General features: G+C 42.3%; 1 protein-coding gene across 2 annotated transcripts in view; it reads right to left on the reverse strand.

The window, feature by feature from the left end:
• LOC132828421 (SH2 domain-containing adapter protein F-like) overlaps window positions 1-27,538 on the reverse strand; it is a 247,918-nt gene that overhangs the window by 208,075 nt on the left and 12,305 nt on the right. For both annotated transcript variants that reach the window (XM_060845517.1, XM_060845527.1), the window contains exon 2: window positions 5,804-5,933. In XM_060845517.1, coding sequence (XP_060701500.1) covers window positions 5,804-5,933 — 130 coding nt within the window. The remainder of the gene's footprint in view (window positions 1-5,803; window positions 5,934-27,538) is intronic.

The raw sequence follows: 27,538 nt of genomic DNA on the forward strand, positions 1-27,538 counted from the left end.
GGAAAGAAGTGTTTTATCAAGCACACGATAAAAAACCAAAAGGAAATAGATAAAGCCTTACCTTATCAACACACCACAGAATGCTTTTTTTGGTTTTGGGGGGGGGGGGGGGGAGGTGAGAGACACTACATGATTGTGTCTTGGGTTCAGTGCTGGCCAAAATATTTCAGTTCACTCACCTTCCCAGAGTGCGATTTGACCACTCCCATTCAGCCCCTCGCTCTCACCACTGCTGCAAATGGAGGCCTCTAACGCTGGAAGCAAGTCCCTTTTAAGTGTTGGACTGGGGGTGAACAAAGTTAAAAATCACAGAACACCAGGTTAAAATCCAGGTTTATTTGGAAGTAGAAGCTTTCAGAGCACTGCTCCTTCATCAGGTAACTAGTGAGGCAAGATCATAAGACACAATTAGAGAGTGAGCATGAGAGCAAATGTGAGTATGTGTGTTTGCGTGCGAGAGTGTGTAATGAAACATAAGGCTGTGAGAGGGTATATGCATGGGGGGAGCGGTATGTGTGTGTCTGAGGGAGAGCAGGTGTATGAGATCGGATTTGCAGGAATGAGAGTGTATGTAAGGGGGCGTGTGTGTGGATAAATGTGTGAATGAGTCTCTAGCATAATGGGGTCACCTGTAGAGAGATATGAACGCAAGGTCCCGGTCAAGGCTATCCTCATTGTACCAAACGTGGCTATCAGCTTCTGCTCGGCCTCTTTGCATTGTTGCATATCCCGAAGTCTGCCTTGGAGGATTGTTACATGCACCATCACCATCCCCCCCTCCCATACCCACATCCTCTCTCAGGTTTATATTGTACCTCAGGCGCATGCGTTCACGCGCACATACACATTTGAGGTGAATTTGCATTTGCTGATACATTCTATTTTTCCGCAAAAAACACACAACCTGAAGGCACTCAATCCATATTTCAAATTCCTATTTTGGAAATAGAACCAGTCTGACTCCACATTGGGATATAGACAGACTCTAACCTCACATCTTTAATTCATTTGTTTAAGCGGTCACTTTCTTTGTCTTATACAAAACCTTAAGTTGTCTCGGGAATGTGACTTAAAAGTAGTTCTGGGATTTACATATTAATGAACCAAAACCTGCAATCCATTCTAAAAGATGAAAGACTAAACAGCAATCCAGTTTTATTCAATATATCACTTTAATTGCATGACACTGTAATCTTTTGCTGTAAATTCTGTGTCTCATGATCCTATCCCACTAGTTAGCTGATGAAGGAGTAGCACTCGAAACTAGTACTTCCAAATAAACCTGTTGGACTATAACCTGATGTTCTATGATTTTTTAACTTTGTTGAATTATCAACCAGGTTAACCATGGCAAATCATTGCCACCCGTATCTTTACGTGGTGAGGCATTGAAATTAAAATTAACAGTCTGAAAATAACAGCCCAAAATGTCAGCAACCAATGCATCCAGGATGAGAACAACATATACCAGAGAGAATAAGCTGCAATCTGCTCTGCCTTCTCCAGTATACAACACACCTGTTGCTGAGATCCTCAAAGTATTTACGTGTCTATGTTCACCTGCGTACACATCTCCAAAGTCAGATCCTATGCTTATTTCATTTTCTTTTCCAAAAATATGCAACTTTTTTTGAAGACACATGTGGAATATGAAATTGTGTGCCCACACAAGTACCATAACCAGACCTGGAAGGAGAGCACGCATTGATGCTGCATCCATCACAATGGGCTCCCCCTCACTGCCCCATATACCACTAACTTGGCTGTCCAACTACACATTCCCAGCTCACCTCTTCACTGTTTGCCTCTCAACAGCCCTCAACACTCAGGAAGTGGGGCTGCAGTAAGAGGCAGTGAAACACTGAGGGCTCTTTGAGTGCTAGTATGTGTCAGACATGTGTCAGTATGTGTCAGGCTGCTACATGAATTAAACTTTCAGGATGAAACTATTGCCCAGTCCTGTGGCATTGCAATGACTGCAGGGGCCAGTTAGGTTCTTGTTTTTGACCACACATGCAATGGGTCAAAGGGCCCTTTTGTGTGCTATAGATCTCTCAGTCTCTATGGTGTCCTGAGAAGCAACAAATGCAGACACAACAGTAAGCCACGTGCTATCCAACATCATACCAACTGGAATTCTCTCATACAAATTGACAAAGTGACTTTCTCACTGAAAATATTTAGATAATGCATTCCTTAATAACCATCAACAGTTCAGTATAAATCTGCAAAAGTTGTTCTTGGGTTTGACATTAAAATTACTAAATTGATTGGTAAGTTTCACTTATTGTGCCTGCTCAGGACAACTGTCAGTGAAACAGACAGGGTGATCTGTTTTTAAACATTAGTCATGTGACTAATATGATCTTTATTTATGCTGGTTTTACAGCAATCCCTGATATAATGCAATCGTAGACTGCATAACTGCTTCCCCTCACTTTGTCTTGCGCCTGGAGTAATGTAGCTTCCCAAAAATGGGCATTTTTGGTTAATCAGCAATGGATGCCTTGTGGGTAGGGTGGTATGTTTCTTTGTCCTGCAGGTAGAATGTAAAAATATTTACATTGCTATCCCCTATTAGTCACAGTAAATTTACATTATCATCCCCTATTCAGAATCAATAAGAATATTGCAGTTAAAATTCTGACTATTCCCTGCATTTTAAAAAAATGATTTATACCCAATCTTGCTATTAAGGAATTATCTAAATTACATTGTTTCTGGAGATGATCAGATCACTGCATTGTGTCTTGGGCAGCATGTGACTATGGGGGAGTGGTTGGGGGCTGTCTTGTGGGCATTACTTACTGTGATATGAGATTTTGAAAGAACCGGTTTCTTTGTTCAGAGAGCTTTGTTTGACATGCTTTGCAGGCATTGTGAAGTGTTAAGTGATAATAGACAAAAGGTGCAGGAGTAGGCCATTCTGCCCTTCGAGCCTGCACCACCATTCAATCTGATCATCCTTAATCAGTATCCTGTTCCTTCCTTATCTCCATAACCCTTGATTCCACTATCCTCGAGAGCTCTACCCAACTCTTTCTTAAATGAATCCAGAGACTGGGCCTCCATTGCCCTCTGGGGCAGAGCATTCCACATAGCCACCACACTCTGGGTGAAGAAGTTTCTCCTCTTCTCTGTCCTAAATGGTCTACCCGTATTTTTAAGCTGTGTCCTCTGGTTTGGCACTCACCCATCAGGGGAAACATGTTTCCTGCCTCCAGAGTGTCCAATCCTTTAATAATCTTATATGTCTCAATCATATCCCCCCTCAGTCTTCTAAACTCAAAGGTATACACGCCCAGTCGCTCCAGTCTTTCAGCGCAAGGTAGTCCTGCCATTCCAGGAATTGACCTTGTGAACCTATGCTGCACTCCCTCAATAGCCAGAATGTCTTTCCTCAAATTTGGAGACCAGTACTGCACACAATACTCCAGGTGTGGTCTCACCAGGGCCCTGTACAGCTACAGAAGAACCTCTTTGCTTCTATAGTCAATCCCTCTTGTTATGAAGGCCAGCATGCTATTAGCCTTCTTCACTACTTGCTGTACCTGCATGCTTACCTTCATTGACTGGTGTACAAGAACACCCAGATCTCTTTGTACTGCCCCTTTACCTAAATTGATTCCATTTAGGTAGTAATCTGCTTTCCTGTTCTTGCCACCAAAGTGGATAACCACACATTTGTCCACATCAAAATGCATCTGCCATGCATCTGACCACTCACCTAACCTGTCCAGGTCACCCTATAATCTCCTAACATCCTCATCACATTTCACCCTGCCACCCAGCTTAGTATCATCAGCAAATTTGCCAATGTTATTACTAATACCATCTTCTATATCATTAATATATATATAGTAAAAAGCTGCGGTCCCAGCACTGATCCCTGCGGTACCCCACTGGTCACTGCCTGACATTCTGAAATGGAGCCGTTTATCACTACCCTTTGTTTTCTGTCAGCCAACCAACTTTCAATCCAAGTTAGTACTTTGCCCCCAATACCATGGGCCCTAATTTTGCTCACTAAATCTCCTTTGTGGGACTTTATCAAAAGCTTTCTGAAGGTCCAGGTACACTACATCTACTGGATCTCCTTCATCCATCTTCACAGTTACATCCTCAAAAAATTCCAGAAGATTAGTCAAGCATGATTTCCCCTTCATAAATCCATGCTGACTCTGACCTATCCTGTTCCTCCTATCCAGATGTGTCGTAATTTCGTCCTTATAATAGACTCCAGCATCTTTCCCACCACTGAGGTCAGACTAACTGGTCTATAATTTCCTGCTTTCTCTCTCCCATCTTTCTTAAAAAGTGGTACAACATTAGCCACCCTCCAATCTGCAGGAATGGATCCCGAATCTATTGAACTCTGGAAAATAATCACTAACGCATCCACGATTTCTCGAGCCACCTCCTTCAGTACCCTGGGATGTAGACCATCAGGCCCCGGGGACTTATCAGACCTAGCAGTCTCTCCAACACCAATTCCTGGCAAATATAAATTCCCTTCAGTTCAGGTCCTTCAGCCACTGTTACCTCAGGGAGATTGCTTGTGTCTTCCCCAGTGAACACAGATCTGAAATACCAATTCAATTAGATTAGATTAGATTACTTACAGTGTGGAAACAGGCCCTTCGGCCCAACAAGTCCACACCGACCCGCCGAAGCGCAACCCACCCATACCCCTACATTTACCCCTTGCCTAACACTACGGGCTATTTAGCATGGCCAATTCACCTGACACGCACATCTTTGGACTGTGGGAGGAAACCGGAGCACCCGGAGGAAACCCACACAGACACGGGTAGAACGTGCAAACTCCACACAGTCAGTCGCCTGAGTCGGGAATTGAACCCGGGTCTCAGGCGCTGAGAGGCAGCAGTGCTAACCACTGTGCCACCGTGCCGCCCACCATTCTTCTGCCATTTCTTTGTTCCCCGTAAAATATTCCCCTGTTTCTGTCTTCAAGGGCCCAATTTTCGTCTTTACCATTTTTTTTGCCTTTCACATACCTAAAAAAGTTTTTACTACCCTCCTTTACATTTTTGGTCAGTTTACCTTCGTACCTCATTTTATCTGCGTATTTCCTTCTTAGTAATCCTCTGTTGTTCTTTAAAAGCTTCCCAGTCCTCCGTTTTCCCACTTATCTTTGCTATGTTATATTTTTCTTTTTTAACTTTATATGTTTCTTAACTTCCCTAGTCAGCCACGGCCACCCATGCCACCTCCTAGGATCTTTCTTCCTTTTGGGAATGAACTGATCCTGCATCTTCTGCATTATACACTGAAGTATCTGTCATTGTTCCTCCACCGTCATCCCTGCCAAGGTATTGCACCATTGAACTTTGGCCAGCTCCTCCCTCATAGCTCCATAGTTCCCTTTATTCAACTGAAATATTGTCACTTCCGATTGTACACACTCCCTCTCAAATTGCAGTCTGAAGCTTATTGTATTATGGTCACTACTTCCCAATGGCTCCTTCACTTCGAGGTTCCTGATCAATTCTGATCCTCCAAAGCTTGTATTTGCTTAATAAAGTTTGGCTGTTCACAGAAGTTGGCAACCTGCAGTTGCATCACGTCTGTAAGAATCTCAGGAAAAAAAACCTAACACCTGGAGTGATTTCATAGCAATGATGAAAATCAGGAAGATTTTGATTGGGGAAAGAATGGAGGAACTGTGTCCAGCCAATACATTTGATTATTCAATACCTGACAGAGCTCCTGTGAATGCAGAAAACAAAATGAACTTACATGTCTGCTATGCCAATATAGAGTCTGAATACACTTATCTTACCTGCCATCATTCTTTGTGCCTCATAAGGTTCCATGTAACCATTGCTGTCCACCTCTCGTTTTTTGACAACTTGATTCTTCAACTCATTTTTAGCATCAAATGGATCAGAGTAGTCATCCCTCATGACAACCTGAAACAATCAAAAAGTAGTTCAATCTATCACCATATATGCAAATAATAGCAGCATTGGCAAAGATGAATTGCATTAACATTGAAATGATATTGCCCACAGTGATTTCACAAGAGCATAATCAGGCAAAACTTGACACAAAGCCAAAGGAGAGATTATGACAGTTAACCAAATGCTTATACAAAGAGGAAGATATTAAGAGCATCACAAAAGAGTAATGGCAGGCTCCTTCATATTTTGGGGAGGGCATTACATAGTAAAGGTGCCAATTGACAAAAGCACTGTCAATGTTGCAAGTGGGGAGCGCATTTATATCAAAGATGATAGAATTTACTGAGGGCTGAAGAGGGCAATAGATGGCATTAAAGGAGGGACAAGCTTAATGCTTCATTACCACAGTGCCTATACTTAAACTCTTCAACCAATTCAATTCACTTCATGTGATAGCACAAAACAGTAGGAGGCACTGGAGACTTCAAGAGCTATGGGTCCTAACAACACTCTATAATAGTCCTGAAGACAAGCTCTAGAACTTGCCATGCCTCTATCCAGACTGTTCCACTATAACAGCATCTAATCAACACTGTTGAAAATTGGCTAGGCATGTCTTGTACACAAAAAGCAGGATAATACCGATGTAGTAAATTAGTGACCCATCAGTCTATTCCTGATCATCGGTAAAGAATAAAACCGAATAGCAACTTATTGCCACATGTAATTTTACAATAAAAAAGTGAAAAATTTTATAAGTTGTCATACCACAGTGCCTATACTTAAGGCAAAAGTCATAAATAAAAAGAGTAAAAATCAAGAGGGATCATATCAATTTCAGTTTGTGGAAAGTTGTTTAAGACAACGAACACTGGAATACCAGGAAGCTGTCGCCGAAGACAACCTCCCACACGGACGAGACCTCCACACCACGAAGAGGCTGCCAAATTTGGTGACACCATGCCAAGCTAAGACTGTCCCAAAGGGAGACTGCAGGTCCAGGCTGGAGTAGAGGTCCTTCATGCCACATACCAGGATGAGACCTCCACACCAACACTGGACGAGATCGCCACACTGTATAGTTGGAATACCCAAAAGCAGCCACCAAAGACAGCGATGAAATCTTCAAGCCTATGTACGATCGTCAAACCGGGAGAAGGCCATGCCAAGCTGAGACCACCCCTCTGGAATGTGTCTGCTTCAACAGAAGATTGCTGTGCCAGGCCAAGACCCCCATGCTAGCCTGGATGCCTCCTCTTCACTGAACTTGGGCCAGGCGAAGATGCCCTCACCAAATAAGTTAGAAAAGACAAGACAATAAACGGAAACATTAAGAAAAAGGAGAAAAAGAAAGTAAAAAGTGGCTGGAGTAGATGAGCTCCAGTGTCCTGAGCTGAGGAGCTCGCAAGCTATACTGCTGGCACTTTACTTGGAGGTGATGAGAGAGGTAATCAACATTGTTATCAAGCAGCATCTGCTTCATAATAACTTCTCACTGACACCCAGTTTGGTTTTAGGAAGAACCACTCCGATCCTGACCACATTACAGCCATTTTACCAAACAGATGAAATCCAGAGGTGAAGTAAGGATGATTGTCCTTAACATCAAGGCCACATTTGATATGTGTGACATCAAGGAGCCCTAGCAATACCTGAGCCAATGGGAATCAGAGAAAACTCTCTGCTGGTTGAAGTCATACTTGGCACAAAGGAAGACGGTGGTCACTTTTAGAGATCATTCATCTCAGGTCCAGGACATCTCCACAGAAGATCTTAAGAGCATAAAATCAAGGAGAACTATGCTCTTTGGTTCATTGGGTTTGCTCCACCATTTGATCGTGGCTAATGTGTTTCTCAACTCTATTCTTCTGCCTTCTCCCCATAAGCCTTGATTCCCTTACTGATCAAGAATTTATTGCGGCCTTTAATATACTCAATGAGTTGGCTCCCACAGCCCTCTGCAATAGTAAGCTCCATAGATTAATCAACCAGCAATTCTGCCTCATCTCAGATCTGAAGAATCGGCCCTTCATTCTGAGATTGTGCCCTCAAGTTCTCATCACTACTACTGGAAACATCTTCACCACGTCCACTCTATTCCAAGCTCTCAGTATTTTGTACATTTCAATCGGATACTCTCCTCATACTACTAAACTTCATTGAGTACAAACCCCAAGTCTTCAACCACTCTTTGACAAGCCCTTCACCCCAGGATTGTTCTTGTAAATCTCTTCTGGACTCCCCTCAGATAAGCACATCCTTCCATAGATATGGGGCTCAAAATACCTTAATATTTCAAATGTGGTCAGACCAGAGCCTGATACAGCCTTACAGGCATCTCTGCTTACATTCAAGCATTCCTGAAACCTGAAGAAAATCTTGAACTAGGAGTCCCAAGTCCCTTTTGTACTTCAGATTTCCGAAGCCTTTTTCCATTTAGAATAGAGGCATGGACTAGTTTCTTTCTATCAAATGCATAACTTCACACTTTCCCATATTGTACTCCATCTGCCATCTCTTTGCCCACTGGTCTAGCATGTTCAAGACCTTCTGCAGCCTTCCTGCTTCATCAATACACCCTGTCCCTCCCCTTACCTTTGTGCAATCTGAAAACGTAGCAATAACAGCTTCAGTTCCTTCATCAAGATCATTAACATATAAACATGAATAGAAGTGATCCCAACACAGACCCTTCAGAACTCCACCAGTCACTGGCTGCAATCTTGAAAATGACCTCTTTATACACACTGCCTTCTTCTTTCAGCCAATTCTGTATCCATGTCAGCACCTTTGAGAAAGTGTATAGGGTATAAACAGGCAGGAAAAAAAAGTATTAAGTTTGAGTTTTTTGAAACGGGGTTCAACTGAGCATGACTCAGATCAGACAAGAACTTACAGTTAACAATGGAGTGCTGAAGGCAAGGGTTAACAAGGTGGAAAAACAGTTATTATGTAGAGCCATTTAACAATATTGGAAGCATTCAGTACGTAAGGTCAGTTAACAAGGGGTAAAATATCCATTGTGTGAATTCAGTTAACAAGGTTAAGAACATTCATTGTAAAACAATAGAGCGCTTGGTCTCTGCTATTGATACTTGCTGATTTTAACAGTCACCCAATTAATATGTATGTTGCCTTATCTGGATACTCCTCCCCGTAAAATGACTATATAGTTCATTGAGAAACTGATGCTAGGGAGAAAACAGAGAACTCAATTCTCTGCAGTTGGGCGATCGTTCCCTCTTTCTCCAGGACCCTGACTAAAGATGAAGGTGGTGAAACTATACTGTGTCTCTGAGCATTTTGCTTTGACTGAGTGGGGTAGGGGTTACTGGACGACACCTTGCTTCTAATACCATGTGCTCTACTCTTATTTAGCAGCCTCCTGTGTGGCACCTTGCCAAACACCTTCTAGAATTCCTAACAGATCATATCCACTGGCATTTTGAGTGACTTACTCGTTATCTCCTCAAATAATTCAAACTGATTTGTCAGGCATTATCTCCCCTTGATGAAGCCATGCTGACTCCACCTTATTTTACTATTCACTTCCAAGTACTCTGCAAACTAATCTTTAGCCATAGATTCTAAAGTCTTAACAATGATCAGGGTCAGATTAAGTGCCCTACAGTTTTCGGTCTTCTCCCTCCCTCCTTAAACTGGTGCTACATGAGCCATTTTCCAGTTCTTTGGGACCCCCCACTAGGTCCTGGAAGATCACCACCAGTGTCAATTCATTAAGCATTGCAGCTGGGCCCACAGGGTCTGATCAGACCTACCAGTCACCACCCATTTCAATTCCGCGAACCACTCCCTTTCCAATATGACCATCCCTGGCCTCCTCCATCGCTACAATGAACCACACTGCAAATTGGAGGAACACCACCTCATCTTTTGCCTAGACAACCTACAGCCCAAAAGACTCAACATTGAGTTCACCAATTTCAAAAAACCTCCCTTCCCATCCCCCCCGACTCCCTTCCCAGCCCCTCCACATCCCTTCCATCAACCGGATTCATTCTTCATTCCTCCCTACAGCCAACCAGTTTGTACCTTCTACCTGTCTTTATCTATCTCCATTTTACCACCCTGCCCCACCATCCCCTTTATCTTCAGCTCCCCCCATACCTACTCCCAGTCCTGAAGCAGGGTTACACCCAAAATGCTGACTTCTCCTCATCCTGATGATGCCTAGCTTGCTATGTTCTTCCAGCCTCCTGCATGTCTATTCTACAATTTCTTCAGCTATTTGAATTCTGGGGTGTAGTCCATCTGATCCAGGTGATTTATCTAGTCACAGATCTTTCAGATTCCCCAATACCACCTCCTCAGTGATGACCCTTAAATTCCCTCTCTCGCCTTATTCTCAAAGCTCTGGTATGCTGCTGAAAACTGTGAAACTGACACAAAGTATCTATTTAGTTCAGAGAATGATCGAATCGCAAAATGCAGATAGAGGTCATTTGGCCCATCATGTCTGCACTGACCTGCTAAACACCAGCCTACTCTATTCCTGTAACTCACATTTACCATGGCTAATCCATCTAATCTACATATCTTTGGACCATGGGAGGAACCTACAGCACCCGGTGGAAACCCACGTAGACACAGGGAGAACGCACAAACATACAGAGTCACCTAAGGCTGGAATTGAACCAGGGTCCTTGGTGCTGAGGCAACAATGCTAACCCCTGTGCCATAGTGCCTCCAACATTTCTTTGTCCCCCATTACTACTTCTCCAGCCTAATTTTCCAACAGTCAAAAGTCCACTCGTGTCTCTCATCTTTTAGATATCTAAATAAACTCTTACTAATCTTTTTTTAAATTACTAGCTGGTTTAATCTTATATATTTCATCTCCCAGCCCACACCTCCCACGTATTGCTTTTCAGTTATCCTCTGCTGGCTTTTAAAGGCTTCCCACTAATCTTCAACACACTGTATGCATTGTAGTGTCCTAAACCCAATCATTTTCAGCTGTTTCAACAATGACCACCATAAGCTCAGGGATGGAAATGATGATTGCACAATGTTTAGAACCATTCACAACTCATTACTATGTTGAAGCAGTCCATGTCCAAATATACCAAGGCTTGGAAACAGCCAGGCTTGGGCTGACAAGTGACCATGTTATATTCATATCATGTAAATACCAGACATTAAGGAGTAATGTTAGGTTCTCTCAAACCAGAGAGAAATCCATCACTGGATTAACATAATCAATATCCTGGCAGTTACCATTGACCAGAAATTGATTTTCACCCATCATGTAAATATTTACTACAAGAGAAGGTAAAGGCTAGAAGTTCTGTAGCAAGTAACTCATCTCCCAACTCCTCCAACCCTGTCCAACACCGACAAGACAGAAATTGAGAGTATGGTGCAATACTCTCTACGTGCCTGAAAGACTGTAGCTCCAGTAAAACTCAAACTGTTTGATGCTAACCAAGACAAAGCAGCCTGCTTTACTATCTAACCCTAATATCCACAAAAAATCACACCCTCCATCACCAATGCTCAGAAGCAACAGTGTAGGTCAGCTACAAGATGCACTACAAAATTCCATCAAGACTCCTCAGATAGCACCTTCCAAACCTAGAATCACTTCCATCTTGAAGAATAAGAGCAGCAGTTACATAGGACTCTACTACCTGCAAATACCAAGCCACTAACCATCTTGACTTGGAAATATTATGCTATTCATTCACTGTTCTAGGTCAAATGCTCTCCCTAACATCATTGTGGGTTTACCTATAGCATAAGGTAGCTCACCACCATCTTTTGAAATGCAATTAGGAATGGATAATAAATGCATAAACTATATAAACTGTGCATCTCAACTTAAGTCAAAACAAGATGATAAGTACCTCAGACCACTTTTTTTTTCAAATTGGTCTGAGGTGAGGTATGGCATTGGAAAAGAAGGACTGAGCGCATTTCCATTTCTCAGACACTATCACTCTGCAGCTAATGCCTGATATACTTGCCTTGCCTAAAACAGAAAAGTTTGTTCCCAAAGTGCAGTTGCAGATGTAGCAGAATTGCAAGCTGAAAAAAATAGTTTAGCCAAAGTATACAAGTTTTGGACAAAATGCTCGAGTGTGATTTATCCTGTCTATATGCTTCCTTCTTTTTCTTAACCAAAACCTCAATTTCTCTAGTCATCCAGCATTCCCTACATCTACCAACCTTTCCTTTCTCCCTCACGTTGTCTCTGGACTCTTGTTATCTCATTTCTGAAGGCTTCCCATTTTCCAGCTGTCCCTTTACCTGCAAACATCTGCCCCCAATCAGCTTTTGAAAGTGCTTGCCTAATACTGCCAAAATTGGCTTTTCTCCAATTTAGAACTTCAATTTAGATTTGTTCTGTCCTTTTCCATCATGATTTTAAAACAAATAGACTTATGGTCACTGGCTCCAAAGTGCTCCCTCACTGACACCTCAGTCACCTGCCCTGCCTTATTTCCCAACAGTAGGCCAAGTTTTGCACCTTGTCTAATAGGGTTAGTCAAGGTAGTTGAAAAAAGAATGTTTAGCTTTCAGTTTTAGTGCTAAAGGTTTTCTAAATTCTTTTCCTCTGGAGAATGTGATTGAGTTCCTCCCTCTTCTTCCAAGAGATCAATCTGAGACTGGTAGAGTTGAGAAAAGAAGCAAGTCAAACAGTCAGAGCAGGCAGGGACAAGGCAGGGACAAAGCAGAGAACAAAGTAGGACAGAGAAATTAAACTGATTCACACAGTGAATCAGAAAATTTTCTTGTACACACTTAAATTCCTCTCCACCTAAATCCTTAACACTATGGCAGTCTCAGTCTACATTTGGAAAGTTAAAATCCTCTAGCATAACTACCCTATTATTCTTACAGATAACTGAGACCACCCTACAAATTTGTTTCTCAATCTTCCACTGACTATTAGGGGTTCTATAATACAATCCAAATAAGGTGATCATCCCTTTCTTATTTCTCAGTTCCACCCAAGTAACTTCCCTAGATATATTTCCGGGAATATCCACCCTCAGTACAGCTGTAATGCTATCCCTTATCAAAAACACGACTTATCCCTCCTTTTTTGTGTGTCCTGAAGCATTTAGATCCTGGAACATTAAGATGCCAGTTCTGTCCATCCCTGAGCCATGTTTCTGTAATTGCTATGATATCCCAGTCCCATGTTCCTAACCATGTCCTGAGTTCATCTGTCTTCCCTGTTAGGCCTCTTGCATTGAAATGAATGCAGTTTAATTTCTCTGTCCTACTTTGTTCTCTGCATTGTCCCTGCCTGCTCTGACTGTTTGACTTGCTTCTTTTCTCAACTCTACCAGTCTCAGATTGATCTCTTGGAAGAAGAGGGAGGAACTCAAAATCACATTCTCCAAAGGAAAAGAATTTAGAAAACCTTTAACACTAAAACTGAAAGCTAAACATTCTTTTTTCAACTACCTTGACTAACCCTATTAGAAATTCATAGGTTTCTATGACATCCTCCCTTATTCTTCATCCTAAGTTCTTACAAGTTTCTGTTGGAATAGTAATGAATTTTTCACAATGAATGTGACTCCTTTGTTCAATGCTGTGGGGAGACAGAAAGCAGAAAACTATAAGTCAGTTAGCTTAATATCTGTAATATAGAAAATGTTTGAATTGATGGAGGAGGATATTGGAGAGCATTTTGAAAATCTTGATCCAATTAGAGCGAGAGTCAAGATGATTTGTGAAAGGGAATCTTATTCAACTTACTGTTGACAAAGCAGACAGATTCAAGAAGCTAGGCTGTTATCTTTAGTGGAAAACAAACAGAAGGTCTTAACTTAAACAGAAGGAGACATAATGAAATTCAAAATGACATGTGGTCTGGTCAGATTAAATAGGGAGAAAATGTTGCCATTGTTGGAGGTATCCGGAGACTTGAAGGTAACTGGGAAAGCAAGGAATGACAACACAAAAGAAACAAAATTTCATCCAACAGATTGTTGGGATCTAGAATGCACTGCCTGAGAGAGGGTGTGGCGCAGTTCAACTGAGGCATTTGGATTATATCTAAACACTAGACGGAGAGGGAAGCAGGAGTAGGCTGTTTTAAAATTTCATGAGGCAGAATTTTATCAATACTGAGTTCAGGATAGCGGAGAGCTACAAAAGTCTAGCTGCAGTTGTAGCAACTGAAGCTCTAGAAGACCAAGTTCAGAGGCAGCCAAGAACAGGCGTAGTGGTGCTTGGCCCTGGCCCACTGGAACTGAGAGTTGGAGAGGGACCGACTCCCTCAGTACTGACCCTCAGACGGTGTAGTACAAAGGGCCAACAACATACCACTGACATAAAGAACAGGTGGTGGGTGGAGAAAGGACTGGAGACACAACAAATGGCTGACAACTATGATATGCATGGTTTCTCCTGTGCTGTCAAGACCACATATAAACCAAACACCCAAGGCCCCATCTCTCTTTGAATCTTATCAAAGGTGACAAACCCATTAAATAACATTGGTGGGGAGCACTTCTGAGAACTCCTTGATCAGAGCATCCTTGAACCATCCACAGCATGCTACATACCACGGGCTCAGCAGAAGGCATTGAAGCAGTACCATCAATGCTGCTTGCACAAGATCCTACAAATCCATTGGGAAGAAAGATGCACCATCACCAGCATCCTCAACCATGCCAACATCCCCAGCATCGAGGCACTGACTAGCCTTGATTGGCTGCGCTGGGCTGAGCACATCATCCTCACGACTGACCAAGGACTCCCACAAGCAGAGTTAAGATAGCAGGCAAGCCCCAGATAGACAGAGCAAGCCCATCAGTGATACCCTCAAGACTGCACCTGCAAAGTGCAGCTTTCTTGCTGACGACTGGGAATCATTGCGGGAAAGCAGTGAGCACCTCGAGATTTGCCATCTGGAAAAAGCAGAAGCCAGGCAAAACCAACAAAGGTAGCATGCTGCCACAGCAACACCCGCCCACCATTTCCCATGACCACCTCCTGCCCCAACTGTATCAGAGCCTGCAATGACTGCATCAGTCTGTATAGCCACCTGTGGGCTCACTCGAGAGTCGAAGAAAGTCAGCCTTGTCTGCAAGGGACTGCCCATGACGATGATGGATTGTAATCTGAAAAGAAAGAATGTGCAAAGCAACAGGCAAAGATGGGCAAGTGGAACTTGGCACATTGCTTTTCACTTAGCAATGACTCTGTGGAAGGAATAATTAGCCATGTGTCCAAGTTTAGACGAGATTAGATTACTTACAATATGGAAACAGGCCCTTTGGCCCAACAGGTCCACACTGTAACGCCAGAGCGCACCCACCCAGACCCATTCCCCTACATTTACCCCTTCACCTAACACTACGGGCAATTTAGCATGGCTAATTCACCAGACCTGCACATCTTTGGACTGTGGGAGGAAACTGGAGCATCCAGAGGAAACCCACACAGACACGGGGAGAATGTGCAAACTCCACACAGACAGTCGCCAGAGGCTGGAATCAAACCTGAGACTAACCACTGAGCCCCAAAACTTGACTTGCTGAGCGTTTTGAGATTTTTATTAACTGCTCCCTCCACCTGTTCTGCCACAGTTAATGATTTATGCAGGCCCCTCTGCTCGTGAACATTCTTTTGAATAGCAGCCTTTATTTTATGCTGTCCCTCTGTGCTTTCTGTATCAAAATGTATCACCTCAATCCTCTCAGCACTGAACTCTATCTGCCAGCTATCTGCCCAATCTAACAACTTGTCAATGTCCTTTTGTTGTTTTATGATGTCTTCCTTGGAAAAGTTCTAAACTGGGGGAAGGCTGATTTTAATAAGATTAGATAATGATTTAGCTCGAGTGGCCAGGCAGTAGGAACTTTAAGATCTAAAACTGGGATTCATTCAAGATGAAAATATGGAAAATGCAGGCTAACATATCTCAAAGAGTGAAAAGGATGGGATCATCAAATCCTGTAAACTCTAGATAGTGAGGATGTATAGCATTGGATTAAGAGGAAAAGGCAGACTTGTGGCAGATACCAAGAGCTCAAAGCAGCAGAAAACTTAGAGGAGTAAACAATATGCAAGAGGGAATTTAAAAAGGAAAGCAGAAAGGTGATATGAAAGGATAGTAGTAGGTAAAATAAAAAGGAAAATCCTAAATTGATCAGTACATTAAGGGTAAAAGGAAAACAAAAGAAACAGCCAATTAAGAAATACAAATGGTAATTGTATTGGAGCCAAAAGAATGTAAGCAGGGTTTTAAGCGAGTATTGACAGGATCAAAAGATTATTCTGTTTCCACTAGTTGATATGTTAGTAACTTGGGGTCACAATTACAGGCTTGCCAGCAAGAGAGAGGAGAGAGATGAATAGAAACTTCTTGACTTGGAGAATTGTTAGGATTTGAAATGTGCTGTCTGGGAGTGGAGGAGTGCATCCCATAGGAGGCTTCAAAAGAAAGCTAAATACATATTTGGAAATGATGAACATAGAGCAGTACAACACAGACTCAGCCGTTTGGCAGAAGATGTTGTGCCGAACTTGATGCCAAATTAAATTAATCCCTTCTGCCTGCCTTTGGTCCATATCCCTCCATTCCTTGCACATTCATGTGCATAGCTAAAAGTCTCCTAATACCCAATCATAGCTGCCTCCACCATTGCCCCAAGCAGCATGTTCTAGATTCCTATCACTCACTATGTGAGACACTTGCCTCTAACATCTCGTTTAAACTTTCTCCCTCTTACCTTTAATGCATGCCCTAAGTATGAGGCACTTCAACACTGGATAAAAGATTCTGACCATCAACCCTATCTCTGCATCTCAATTTTATAGTCTTTTATCAAGTCTCCCCCCAGCTTCCGCCAGTCCACAGAGAAAAACCTGAGTTTTTCTATCCTCTCCTTATTGCTCATATCCTCTAATCCAGGCAGCATCCTGGTTAATCTCTTCTGCACCCTCTCCAAAGCCTCTACGTTCTTCCTGTAATGTAGCAACCACAGTTGAATGGAATACTCTAATTGTGGCCTAACCAAAGTCTTATAAAGCTGCAACATAACATCCTGACTCTTCTACTCAATTACACAACCAACAATGACAAGCATGCCATGTGCTTTCTTTACCACCCTATCTACCTGAGTGGCCGCTTCCAGTTTAGAGGGCTACAAAGATAAAGCTGGAGAATGGGACTTACTGGGCAGATCTTTAGCGAGCCAGTGCAGACATGATGAACTGAATGGCCTCCTTCTTTACCATTATAGACTGTGTTGGGGTCCTTGTAGTTTGTAGTTTCTATAAATTAATTAGATTCAAATGCAGAAGTGGTGGTCATTTTGCAGACAATATAAAAATTAATGGGGTGAGAAATAATGAGGCTAGCCTTAGACATTGAGGTTTATAGACAGGTTGGTCAGACGAGCCGATTGGGGGCGAATGGAATTCAAAGATAAAATGTGAGGTGATGCACTTGGGCAGGACAAACAAAGCAAGGGAATACTTGATGAACAGTAGGATCCTGGACAAAGGGTAAGAGATATCTGGTGCATGTTCAATAGTCCCTTAAGATGTCAAGACTGATTGATAAAGTGGTTGAGAAAGTACAAGGCATACTTCCCATTATCAGCTGAGACACAGAATTTAAGAGCAGGGAGGTTATACTGGAACTGTATAAAAATATTGATTGGACCATAGCTGGAGCACTGTGTGCAGTCTACAATCCACATTATAGGACAGAGGTGATTGTGCTGGAGAGTGTGCAGAGATTTCAGTTATGATTGATATTGACAGATTGAGAGTTGACATGATTTGGGATGTATAAAATTATGAGGGGCAGAGAAAGGGTGGATAAGAAAAAAAACTTTCCCCTTGATAGAATGATCAATAAAGAGAGGACAGATTTAAGTTAAGGGGCCGAATGTTTAGAGAAAAGGCGAGGAAAAACTTGTTCACTCAGTGGTGATGGGAAACTGGAAATCGCAGCCTGCAAGAATGGTAGATAAAGAGTTGATACCACCCTCACAACAGGACACAAGGTAATGAGGGTAGAAACCCTCAACATTTAAGCAGAAGTTAGATGTATACTTGTGATGTCAAGGCATACAAGGCTATGGACTAAAGTGGGTTGAGAATAGTTAGACAGTTATTTTTGATCAACACAGATGTGATAGACGTAACTGCCTTTTTCCATCTGTAGATCTCTATGAATTTATGACTAAGAGTCAAAGGCTGAATAGTTTACTCCTAGGCCATTTCTAGTCTCTATATTAAATTGAATTAGGTTTGCTGTCACAGGTACTCACATAAGTACTGTGAAAATATATCATGCTTCTGCCTATTGACCCAATTAATCAAGATCTCTTTGTAATCTTAGATAATCTTCTTCACCATCCATTGTACCAGCAATCTTAATGTCATCCACAAACATACTATCGTCACAAGGGCTAAACATCCCTGCTCTGAGCTCGACCTCACCCCTGCTGCCAGCCCCGGGGCTGCCTGCTCTCACTGTCTTGCAGCCTGTTCAACTGCTGCTTCGGCTGCCACTCCTGTTCTCTCACACCAGCCACCTCAGGCTGCATGCTTCTGCATTCACTGCTGCTCAAGATAACTGCTATCGACACAGGGAACTTCTCTTGCCACCACTGTGGGTTCACTGGCCTGATCTCCTCACAGTTTACAATGCTATAAGGTTTTGTATCCTCCACTAATATTGAAATTGCTCCTTGCAGATCAAGATCTTTTCTTTAATTCTCTTGTGGGATTTAGCTATCGATGGTTGGCCAGCATTCATTGCCCATCCCTAGTTTCCCTTCAGAAGATGATAGTGGGAGGAAACCACTGCAGTCCATGTGCTGTAGGTAGACTAAATGCTGTTAGGAAGGGAATTCCAGGATCTTAAAGCCAGTGACAGTGAATAAATTGTGATACGTGTGGCTTGGAGTGGAACTTAATAGTGATGCATTCCTGCCCTTTTAGATAAAAGCAGCTGTGGATTTGAAGGTGCTGTCCAATGGTTTGGTTAAAATCTGCAGTGCACCTCACATATATTACATACTACAGCTCTATTGGGCAGAAATGAGAAAATTTTGATTGAAGGCAGCCATTGAGGATAAATTCACAATGGATGTGAGACAGTATTTCAAACGGCAGTTGATAAGAGTTCAGGAGCAGCACATTCCTGAGTGAATGAAGGATAGGTATGGCAAGTTACATGAACCTTGGAATGACCAGGGATGTTCTGATCTTTGTCAAAAACAAAAAGATAGTATATCTAAGATTTAAGAGGATGGGAACTGATGAAACCTTGAATAACATCAGGAAAGTAGAAAAGAATCTAAACAAGGAATGGACAGACTAAAAGGGGTCATGGAATGAGATTAGCAATCAGAATTAAAGAGAATACCAAGCCTGTTTCTACTAATAGAAGAAGCAAGAGGGTAGCCAGGGAAAAAGTTAGCTCGCTCAAGGACAAAGGAAGGAATCTATGTGTGGAGTGAGAAGAGGTAGATGAGGTCCTAAAAGAATATTGTGTCGATATTTACACAGAAGGAATTGGCAGACAATGATGTGGCAAGGCAGTGTCAAATTTCTAAACCAATTTGCTTTTATAAAAAGGAAGAGGTGTTGTATTAAGGCAAATAAGTCCCCGGGCCTTGCTGGGAGTTATCCCAGAATATTGAGAGAGACAAGAGAACAAATTCCTGAAGCATTGACAGACACTTCGTATCCTCTTTGGGATAGGCGAGGTCCCAGAGGTCTGCAGCATAGCCAATGTCGACTGAATTTACTTCCACTGGAACACAGCAGGGCCTGACAGAAGTTTAAAAAGCTTGTGAATGCTCACTTTTTCTAAAACTCCCAAAGTCACTTCTTCCACCTCCAGACAACATTTAGTGACCAAAAGAGACATTACTGCACAAGGCACACCCTGTTTAAACCAACCAAATTCAACACTTGCCACCTTTGAGCCCAACCATCCTATACCAACTTGGAATGACATTTCAATTCTGGACCAGTCCACAATTTGTTATGGACCAGATAAGACACCCTCAAAATATTTTAAAAGGTAGTCAAGAGCCTAACATTTTCTTATTTTAAAAGGTAGATGTGAAATGCCTGTCCCAGACGCAATGTGACTAATCAAACTACTTGACGTTGAGTAAAACATAATTTAGTTAAACTCTACAATTAAAATACAAAAAGGAATCTGGAACAATAGATACATTACCTATTGTGAATTAACTATTCCAACATAGTAACATCCAATAACACACATTACATAACGGTTTATTTGTTCTGCTGGCCTGCAGGAAATTGGATGTCCCAACAGTAGGGTGGTATGCCTCGGTCTTAGGGTAGTGCGTCTCAACTTTACAGACAGAATGCAAGGAATCTATATTCCCATCTGTTGCTGGTTAGAGCCATTTGCATCATCCCCTATTCAGAATCAATAACAACATTGCAGTTGGAATTCTGACTACACCCTACAGTTACAAAAAATTTAGACAAAGTCTTGCCATTAAGGAATGATTGAATCACATTATCTCTGAAAATGATGTGATCACTACCTTGTGTCTTGAATGGCATAGGACTGTGGGTTGTCTTGTGGGTGTTGCTGACTGTAATGTGAAACTTTTGCACTCTATAAAGGAAGGACTGTTTCTTTTGTTCAGAGATATCTTTGACATGGTTCCGCAAGCCCTGTGAAGTGTATTAAGGGTTCCTCCAGAAAGCTTTAACTTGCTTATTAAAATTTTGGTTGTTCACAGAAGTTGGCACTTGATGTAGTTGCATCAAGTCAGAGAGTCATAAGAGATGTACAGCATGGAAACAGACCCTTCAGTCCAACTCGTCCATGCCAACCAGAAATCCTAATCCAATCTAGTCCCACCTGCCAGCAACTGGCCCATATCCCTCCAAACCCTTCTTATTCATGTACCCATACAGGCACATTTTAAATATTGCAATTATACTAGCCTCCACTTCCTCTGACAGCTCATTCCATATGAGTACCACCCTCTTCATGGAAAAGTTGCCTCTTAGGTCTCTTTTATATCTTTCCCCCCTCACCCTAAACCTATTCCCTAGAGTTCTGGACTCCCCTACCCCAGGGAAAAGACTTTGTCTATTTATCCTATCCATGCCCCTCATGATGTTATAAACCTCTATAAGGTCACCCCATAGCCTCCGACACTCCAGATAAAAACAGCCCTAGCCGGTTCAGCCTCTCCCTATAGCTCAACTCCTCCAACCCTGGCAACATCCTTGTAAATCTTTTCTGAACCCTTTCAGGTTTCACAACATCTTTCAGATAAGAAGGACACCAAGATTGCATGGAATATTCCAACAGTGGCCGAACCAACGTCCTGTACAGCTGCAACATGACCTCCCAACCCCTGTACTCAATACTCTGACCATTAAAGGAAAACATACCAAATGCCTTCTTCACTATCCTATCTACCTGTGACTCCACTTTCAAGGTGCTATGAACCTGCACTCCAAGGTCTCTTTGTTCAGCAACACTCCAGAGGACCTCACCATTGAGTGAATAAGTCCTGCGAAGACTTGCTTTCCCAAATGCAGCACCTCACATTTATCTGAATTAAACTCCATCTGCTGCTTCTCAGCTCATTAGTCTATCTCATAATGGAGTCAGATGGAGTATGGAGTCAGATATTACGAGGGGGCATAGCTTTAAATTAAGGGGTGGTAGATATAGGACAGACGTTAGGGGTAGATTCTTTACTCAGCGAGTCGTGAGTTCATGGAATGCCCTGTCAGTAGCAGTGGTGGACTCTCCCTCTTTATGGGCATTTAAACGGGCTGGATAGGCATATGGAGGAAAGTGGGCTAGGGTAGGTTAGGTGGGCTTGGATCGGTGCAACATCGAGGGCCAGAGGGCCTGTACTGCGCTGTATTTTTCTATGTTCTATAAAGATCCCATTGTATTCTGAGGTAACCTTCTTCGCTGTCTATTACATCTCCAATTTTGGTATCATCTGCAAACTTACTAACTGTATCTCTTGTCCTCACATGCAAACCATTTCTATAAATGATGAAAAAGTAGTGGATTCCTTGTGGCACCCCACTGGTTACAGTCGTCCAATCTGAAAAACAACCTTCCACCACCATCCTCTGTCTTCTACCTCTGAGCCAGTTCTGTATCCAAACGGCTAGTTCTCCCTGTATTCTATGAGATCTAACCTTGCTAATCAGTCTCCCATGAGGAACCTTGTTGGATGCCTTACTGCCTAGTTGATTTTAATCTACTGCGAATCCTCTTGCAAGGATACCTTCCTTGAAGGAGCTCTCTTCCTCCCTCTACAAGGGCTTATGCTCGAAACGTCGATTCTCCTGCTCCTTGAGTGCTGCCTGACCTGCTGTGCTTTTCCAGCAATACATTTTTCAGCTCTGATCCCCAGCATCTGCAGTCCTCATTTTCTCCCTGCCTTACTGAAGTCTATATAGATCACATCGACCGCTCTGCCCTCATCAATCCTCTGTTACTTCTTCAAAAAACTCAACCAAGTTTGTGAGACATGATTTCCCATGCACAAAGCCACGTTGACTATCCCTAATCAGCCCTTGCCTTTCCAAATACTTATACATGCCGTCTCTCAGGATTCCCTCCAACAACTTGCCCATCACCAATGTCAGGCTGACTGGTCTACAGTTCCCTGGCTTCTCCTTACCTTCTTTCTTAAACATGGCACAATGTAAGCCAACCTCCAGTCTTCCAGCACCTCACCTGTGACTATCGATGATACAAATTTCCCAGCAACAGGCTCAGCAATCACTTCCCAGCTTCCCACGGAGTGTTAGGGTACACCTGATTAGGTCCTGAACATTTATCCACTTTTATGCATTTCACGACATCCAGCTCTTCCTCCTCTGTAATATGGACATTTTTCAAGATATCACCATCTATTCCCCTAGATTCTATATCTTCCATATCCTTTTCCACAGTGAGTAAGAATTTCAAAAAGAAGAAACTAACACTTTGCGTAAAGGCAAATTCAGACACAGATTCTTCCATGCAGTTCTCCAATCCAGGAGAAAAAAGCATTAAGAGAAATTTGAAAGTATCAGCCAGGAATCATTCACTGAAGCTACAAATTGTTTGGAGACCCCAAACAACTTTGGACTGCTTAAAAATAAACTTGAAACCTGGTCTGGGTGTGGCCAGCTCTCTCATTCAGGTTATTTCTATAGTTTCAACTTTTATAAACAAAATCTAAAGGTCTCACATGTTGTTTACTCTCGTGGTTCTGGTAGACTGCTCAACTCTCTGCCTTTACAACCTCTCTTCAAATAAAAACCAAGACAAAGTAACCTTTTAAAAAGTGACACCATCATTAGAAACCTTCGTCATAAAACACCTTAACTGTGTTCTTGAAGAGCCTTCGCTCTGGCTGGCTATACACTGAACTAGTGTTAGGCCAACATCACAGGAAAGATCTAGCAATATAAGCTCAGTTCAACGGTCAGTCCTTAATCATCTAATTACAATCCAGCAATAATTTTGAAATCAAAACCAAAATAACTGCAGATGCTGTAATCAGAAACAAAATCAGAAGTTGCTAGAAAAGCTCAGGTCTGGAAGCAGCTGAGAAGAAAGAGAAGAGTTAACATTTCAGATCCAGTGACCCTTCCTCAGAACCACTATTTAAGATATCTGGTCCGTGCTGTATAACTCTATGTCTGGTTAGAAGGACTGATTAATGGCAAATGGAATTCAGTTTGAATACGTGACACAAGGAACCTGTGTGGGAGAGCTCACAGCACATGAACAGATAAGTGGAGAAAGTGAGGACTGCTGATGCCTGAAGAAGGGCTTATGCCCGAAATGACCCATCTCCTGTTCCTTGGATGCTGCCTGACCTGCTGCGCTTTTCCAGCAACACATGAACAGATAAGTGCATAATTTTTAAGAGTAGCATTGCTGTCAATCTACACGTGAGGAGAGTGGGTTGTTTCTTGATTACATGTTTTATTGAGATCTGTCTCTTAATTAAATTTTTAAAATATAGCCATAAGTATTATATTAGCCTGGAGTAGTTTTTTTTTGAAAAGAGTAATAGGATAGTGCTACTTTCTGGGTTTGTTGATTGTGAAGGAGCAAATATGGCCTTTAGTAGAGTGATATGCTCTTGTCAGATGAGAGAGATTGGGGAGAGTTTCCACGTTACTGAAGATTATGTCTGCAGGAAATGTCTTTGGCTGCAAATCTCATCAAATCGAATGGATCAGCTGGAGCGACAGTTAGAGGCAATGAGGAATTTATAAGAGCTAGGACGTGGGATGGATGGAGGTCACAGGAAGGGAAAAAAGCCACAGTTACTGTCAGATAAATGGGTTAACTCTAGCAAAAGTAGGAGAGCTAGGCAGGTAGTGCAGGAGTCTTCGGTGGCTACCCCCATTTCAAACAAGTATGCTGTTCTGGGAAATGTAAGAAGTGATGGAATGTAGCATTTACAGCCAAGTTTCTGGTATTGAGACAGACTAATGTAAATGAGGGGTATGTTGGCTTCCAAGTGATCATTTGTGATAGGGGGCTCTCTAGTCAGAGGCACAAACAGATGTTTCTGCAGCCAGCAGCAAAAAAAAACAATGGCATATTGCCTCCCTGATGCCAGGATCAAGGATGTCTCAGAGGGGATGCAGTGTGTTCTCGAAGGGGAGTGGGACCAGGAGGAGGTCATTGTACACATTGGAATGAATAACATAGGAAGGGAAAAGAATGAGATTCTGAAGGGGGAATATAGAAAATTAGGCAGGAATTTAAAAAGAAGGTGCTCAAGGTTAGTAATATCTGGATTACTTCCGATGCTACAAGCTAGTGAGGGAGGGAATAGGAGGATAGAGAAAATGAATGCATGGCCGAGGAGCTGGTGAGGGAGAGAAGGGTTCATTGAAATCTCTTCTGGGATAGATGTGACCTGTACATTAAGGACAGATTGCACCTGAATTGGAAGGTGACTAATATACCGACAGGGAGATTTGCTAGAGCTGTTCACAAGGATTTAAACTAGTAAAGTGGTGGTGATGAGGTTGGGGGGGTGAGGGGGGGATTGGAACACACCTCAGGAAATACTGTGAGAAATTAAGAAACAACTTTGAAAGGAGATCTCAGCTATCTGTAAGAATCTGTAAGGGTGGTTATGGTCGGGGATTTTAATTTTCCAAACGTGGACTGGGACTGCCATAGTGTTAAGGATTTAAATGGAGAGGAATTTAGAAGTGTGTACAAGAAAATTTTCTGATTCAGTATGTGGATGTACCTACTAGAAAAGGTGCAAAACTTGACCTACACTTAGGAAATAAGGCAGGGCAGATGACTGAGTTGTCAGTGGGGGAGCACTTTGGGGCCAGCGACCATAATTCTATTAGTTTTAAAGTAGTGATAGAAAAGGATAGACCAGATCTAAAAGTTGTAGCTCTAAATTGGAGGAAGGCTAATTTTGACAGTATTAGGCTCATACTTTGAAAGGTTGATTGGCAGCAGATGTTTGCAGGTAAAGGGACAGCTGGAAAGTGGGAAGCCTTCAGAAATGAGATCATGAGAGTCCAGAGACAGTATATTCCTGTTAGAGTGAAAGGAAAGGCTGGTAGATGTAGGGAATGCTGAATGACTAATGAAATTGAGGTTTTGATTAAGAAAAAGAAGGAAACATATGTCAGGTATAGTCAGCACAAATCGAGAAAATCATGAGAATAGCATAAAGGCAGTAGGAGGATATTTACGAAGGAAATCAGGAGGGCAAAAAGGGTACGTAAGATAGCTTTGGAAACTAGGATTAGGGAGAATCCAAAGGGCTTTTATAAATAGTTAAGGACAAAAAGGTAACCAGGGAGAGAATAGGGCCCCTCAAGATCAGCAAAGCAGTCTCTGTGTGGAGCTGCAATAGATGGAGGAGATACTAAATGAGTATTTTGCATCAGTGCTAACTGTGGAGAAGGATATGGAAGATATAGAATATGGGGAAATGGATGGTTACATCTTGAAAAAAAATGTCCATATTACAGAGGTGGTAGTGCTCGATGTCTTGAAACATATAAAAGTGGATAAAGCCCCAGGACCTGATCAGGTGCACCCTAGAACTCTCTGGGAAGCTAAGGAAGTGAATGCTGGGCCCCTTGCTAAGATATCAGTATCATTGAGGTGAGGTGCCGAAAGACTGGAGGTTGGCTAACATAGTACCATTATTTAAGAAAGGTGGTAAGGACAAGCCAGGGAACTAAAGACCGGTGAGCCTGATGTCATTGGTGGGAAAGGTGTTGGAGAGAATCCTGAGGGAATAGGATGTACATGTATTTGGAAAGGCAAGGATTGATTAGTGATAGTCATGGGAAATCACGTCTCAATGGTGCGTGTATAGAAATCATGATGCTTATATGAAATGAGCTGCCAGAGAAAAAGAGGTGGATTGGCCCAAATCCCTCTAAACCCTTCCTTTTCATTTATCCATCTTGATACCTTTTAAATATTGTAATTATATCAGCCTCCACTACTTCCTCCATTCCCATATAACCCTGTCTGAAAACTTACTTAAACCTATGCCCTCTACATTTGAAAGTCTCCTACCCATGGGAAAATACCTTGACTTTTCATCCTATCCATGACCCTCAAAAAGGTCACCTGTCAGCCTCCAAAACCTTTGGAGAAAACAGCCACAGCCCATTCAATCTCTCCCTGTAGCTCAAATTCTCCAACCCTGGAAGCATCTTTGTAAATCTTTTCTGCACCCTTCCAAGTTTCACATCATCCTTCCTATAACAGGGAGACCAGAATTGCATGCGATATTCCAAAACCAGCCTAACCAATATCTTGTACAGCTGCAGCATGACCTCCCAACTCCGATACTCAATGCACTGATCAATAAAGGCAAGTGTACTAAACGCTTTTTTCACGGACCGCTCTATCTGAGATTCCAATTTCAAGGAATTATGGACCTGCACTCCAAAGTCTCTTTGTTCAGCAATACTTCCCACAACGTTACCATTAAATGTGTACGTCCTGCCCTGATTTGTGCTATCAAAATGTAGTGCCTAACATTTATCTAAATTAAACTCCATCCGCCACTCCTGCATCCATTAGCTCACCTGATCAAGGTCCTATTGTACTGAGGTAATCTTCGTCACTGTCCACTACACCACCAAAATTGTTGCGATCTGCAAACTTATGAACCATACCTCCTACACGCTCATCCAAACCAGTTATACAGATTACAAAAAACAGTGGACACAGCAGCAATCATTGCACTACACTGCTGATCATGAGTCTGAAAAGCAACCTTCCACCACCAATCTGTCTTCTACCTTTGAGCCAATTTTGTATTCAAATGGCGAGTTCTCTGTATTCCATGTGATCTAACCTTGTAATCAGTCTGCCATGTCGAACTCTGTCAAATGCCTTACAGAAATGCATTTTGACAACGTTCACCACTCTACCTTCACTAATCCTCTTCACCACTTCTTCAAAAAAAATCTCAACTCAGTTTGAGACACACAATTAGCCACGCACAAAGCCATATTGGCTATCCCTAATCAGTCCTTGCCTTTCCAAATACATGTAAATTCTGTCCCTGAAAATCCCCTCCAACAACTTGCCCATCACTGATGTCAGGCTCATTAGTCCACACTTC

The sequence above is a fragment of the Hemiscyllium ocellatum genome, chromosome 2 (genome assembly GCF_020745735.1).
Source record: "Hemiscyllium ocellatum isolate sHemOce1 chromosome 2, sHemOce1.pat.X.cur, whole genome shotgun sequence".
NCBI lineage: Eukaryota > Metazoa > Chordata > Chondrichthyes > Orectolobiformes > Hemiscylliidae > Hemiscyllium > Hemiscyllium ocellatum.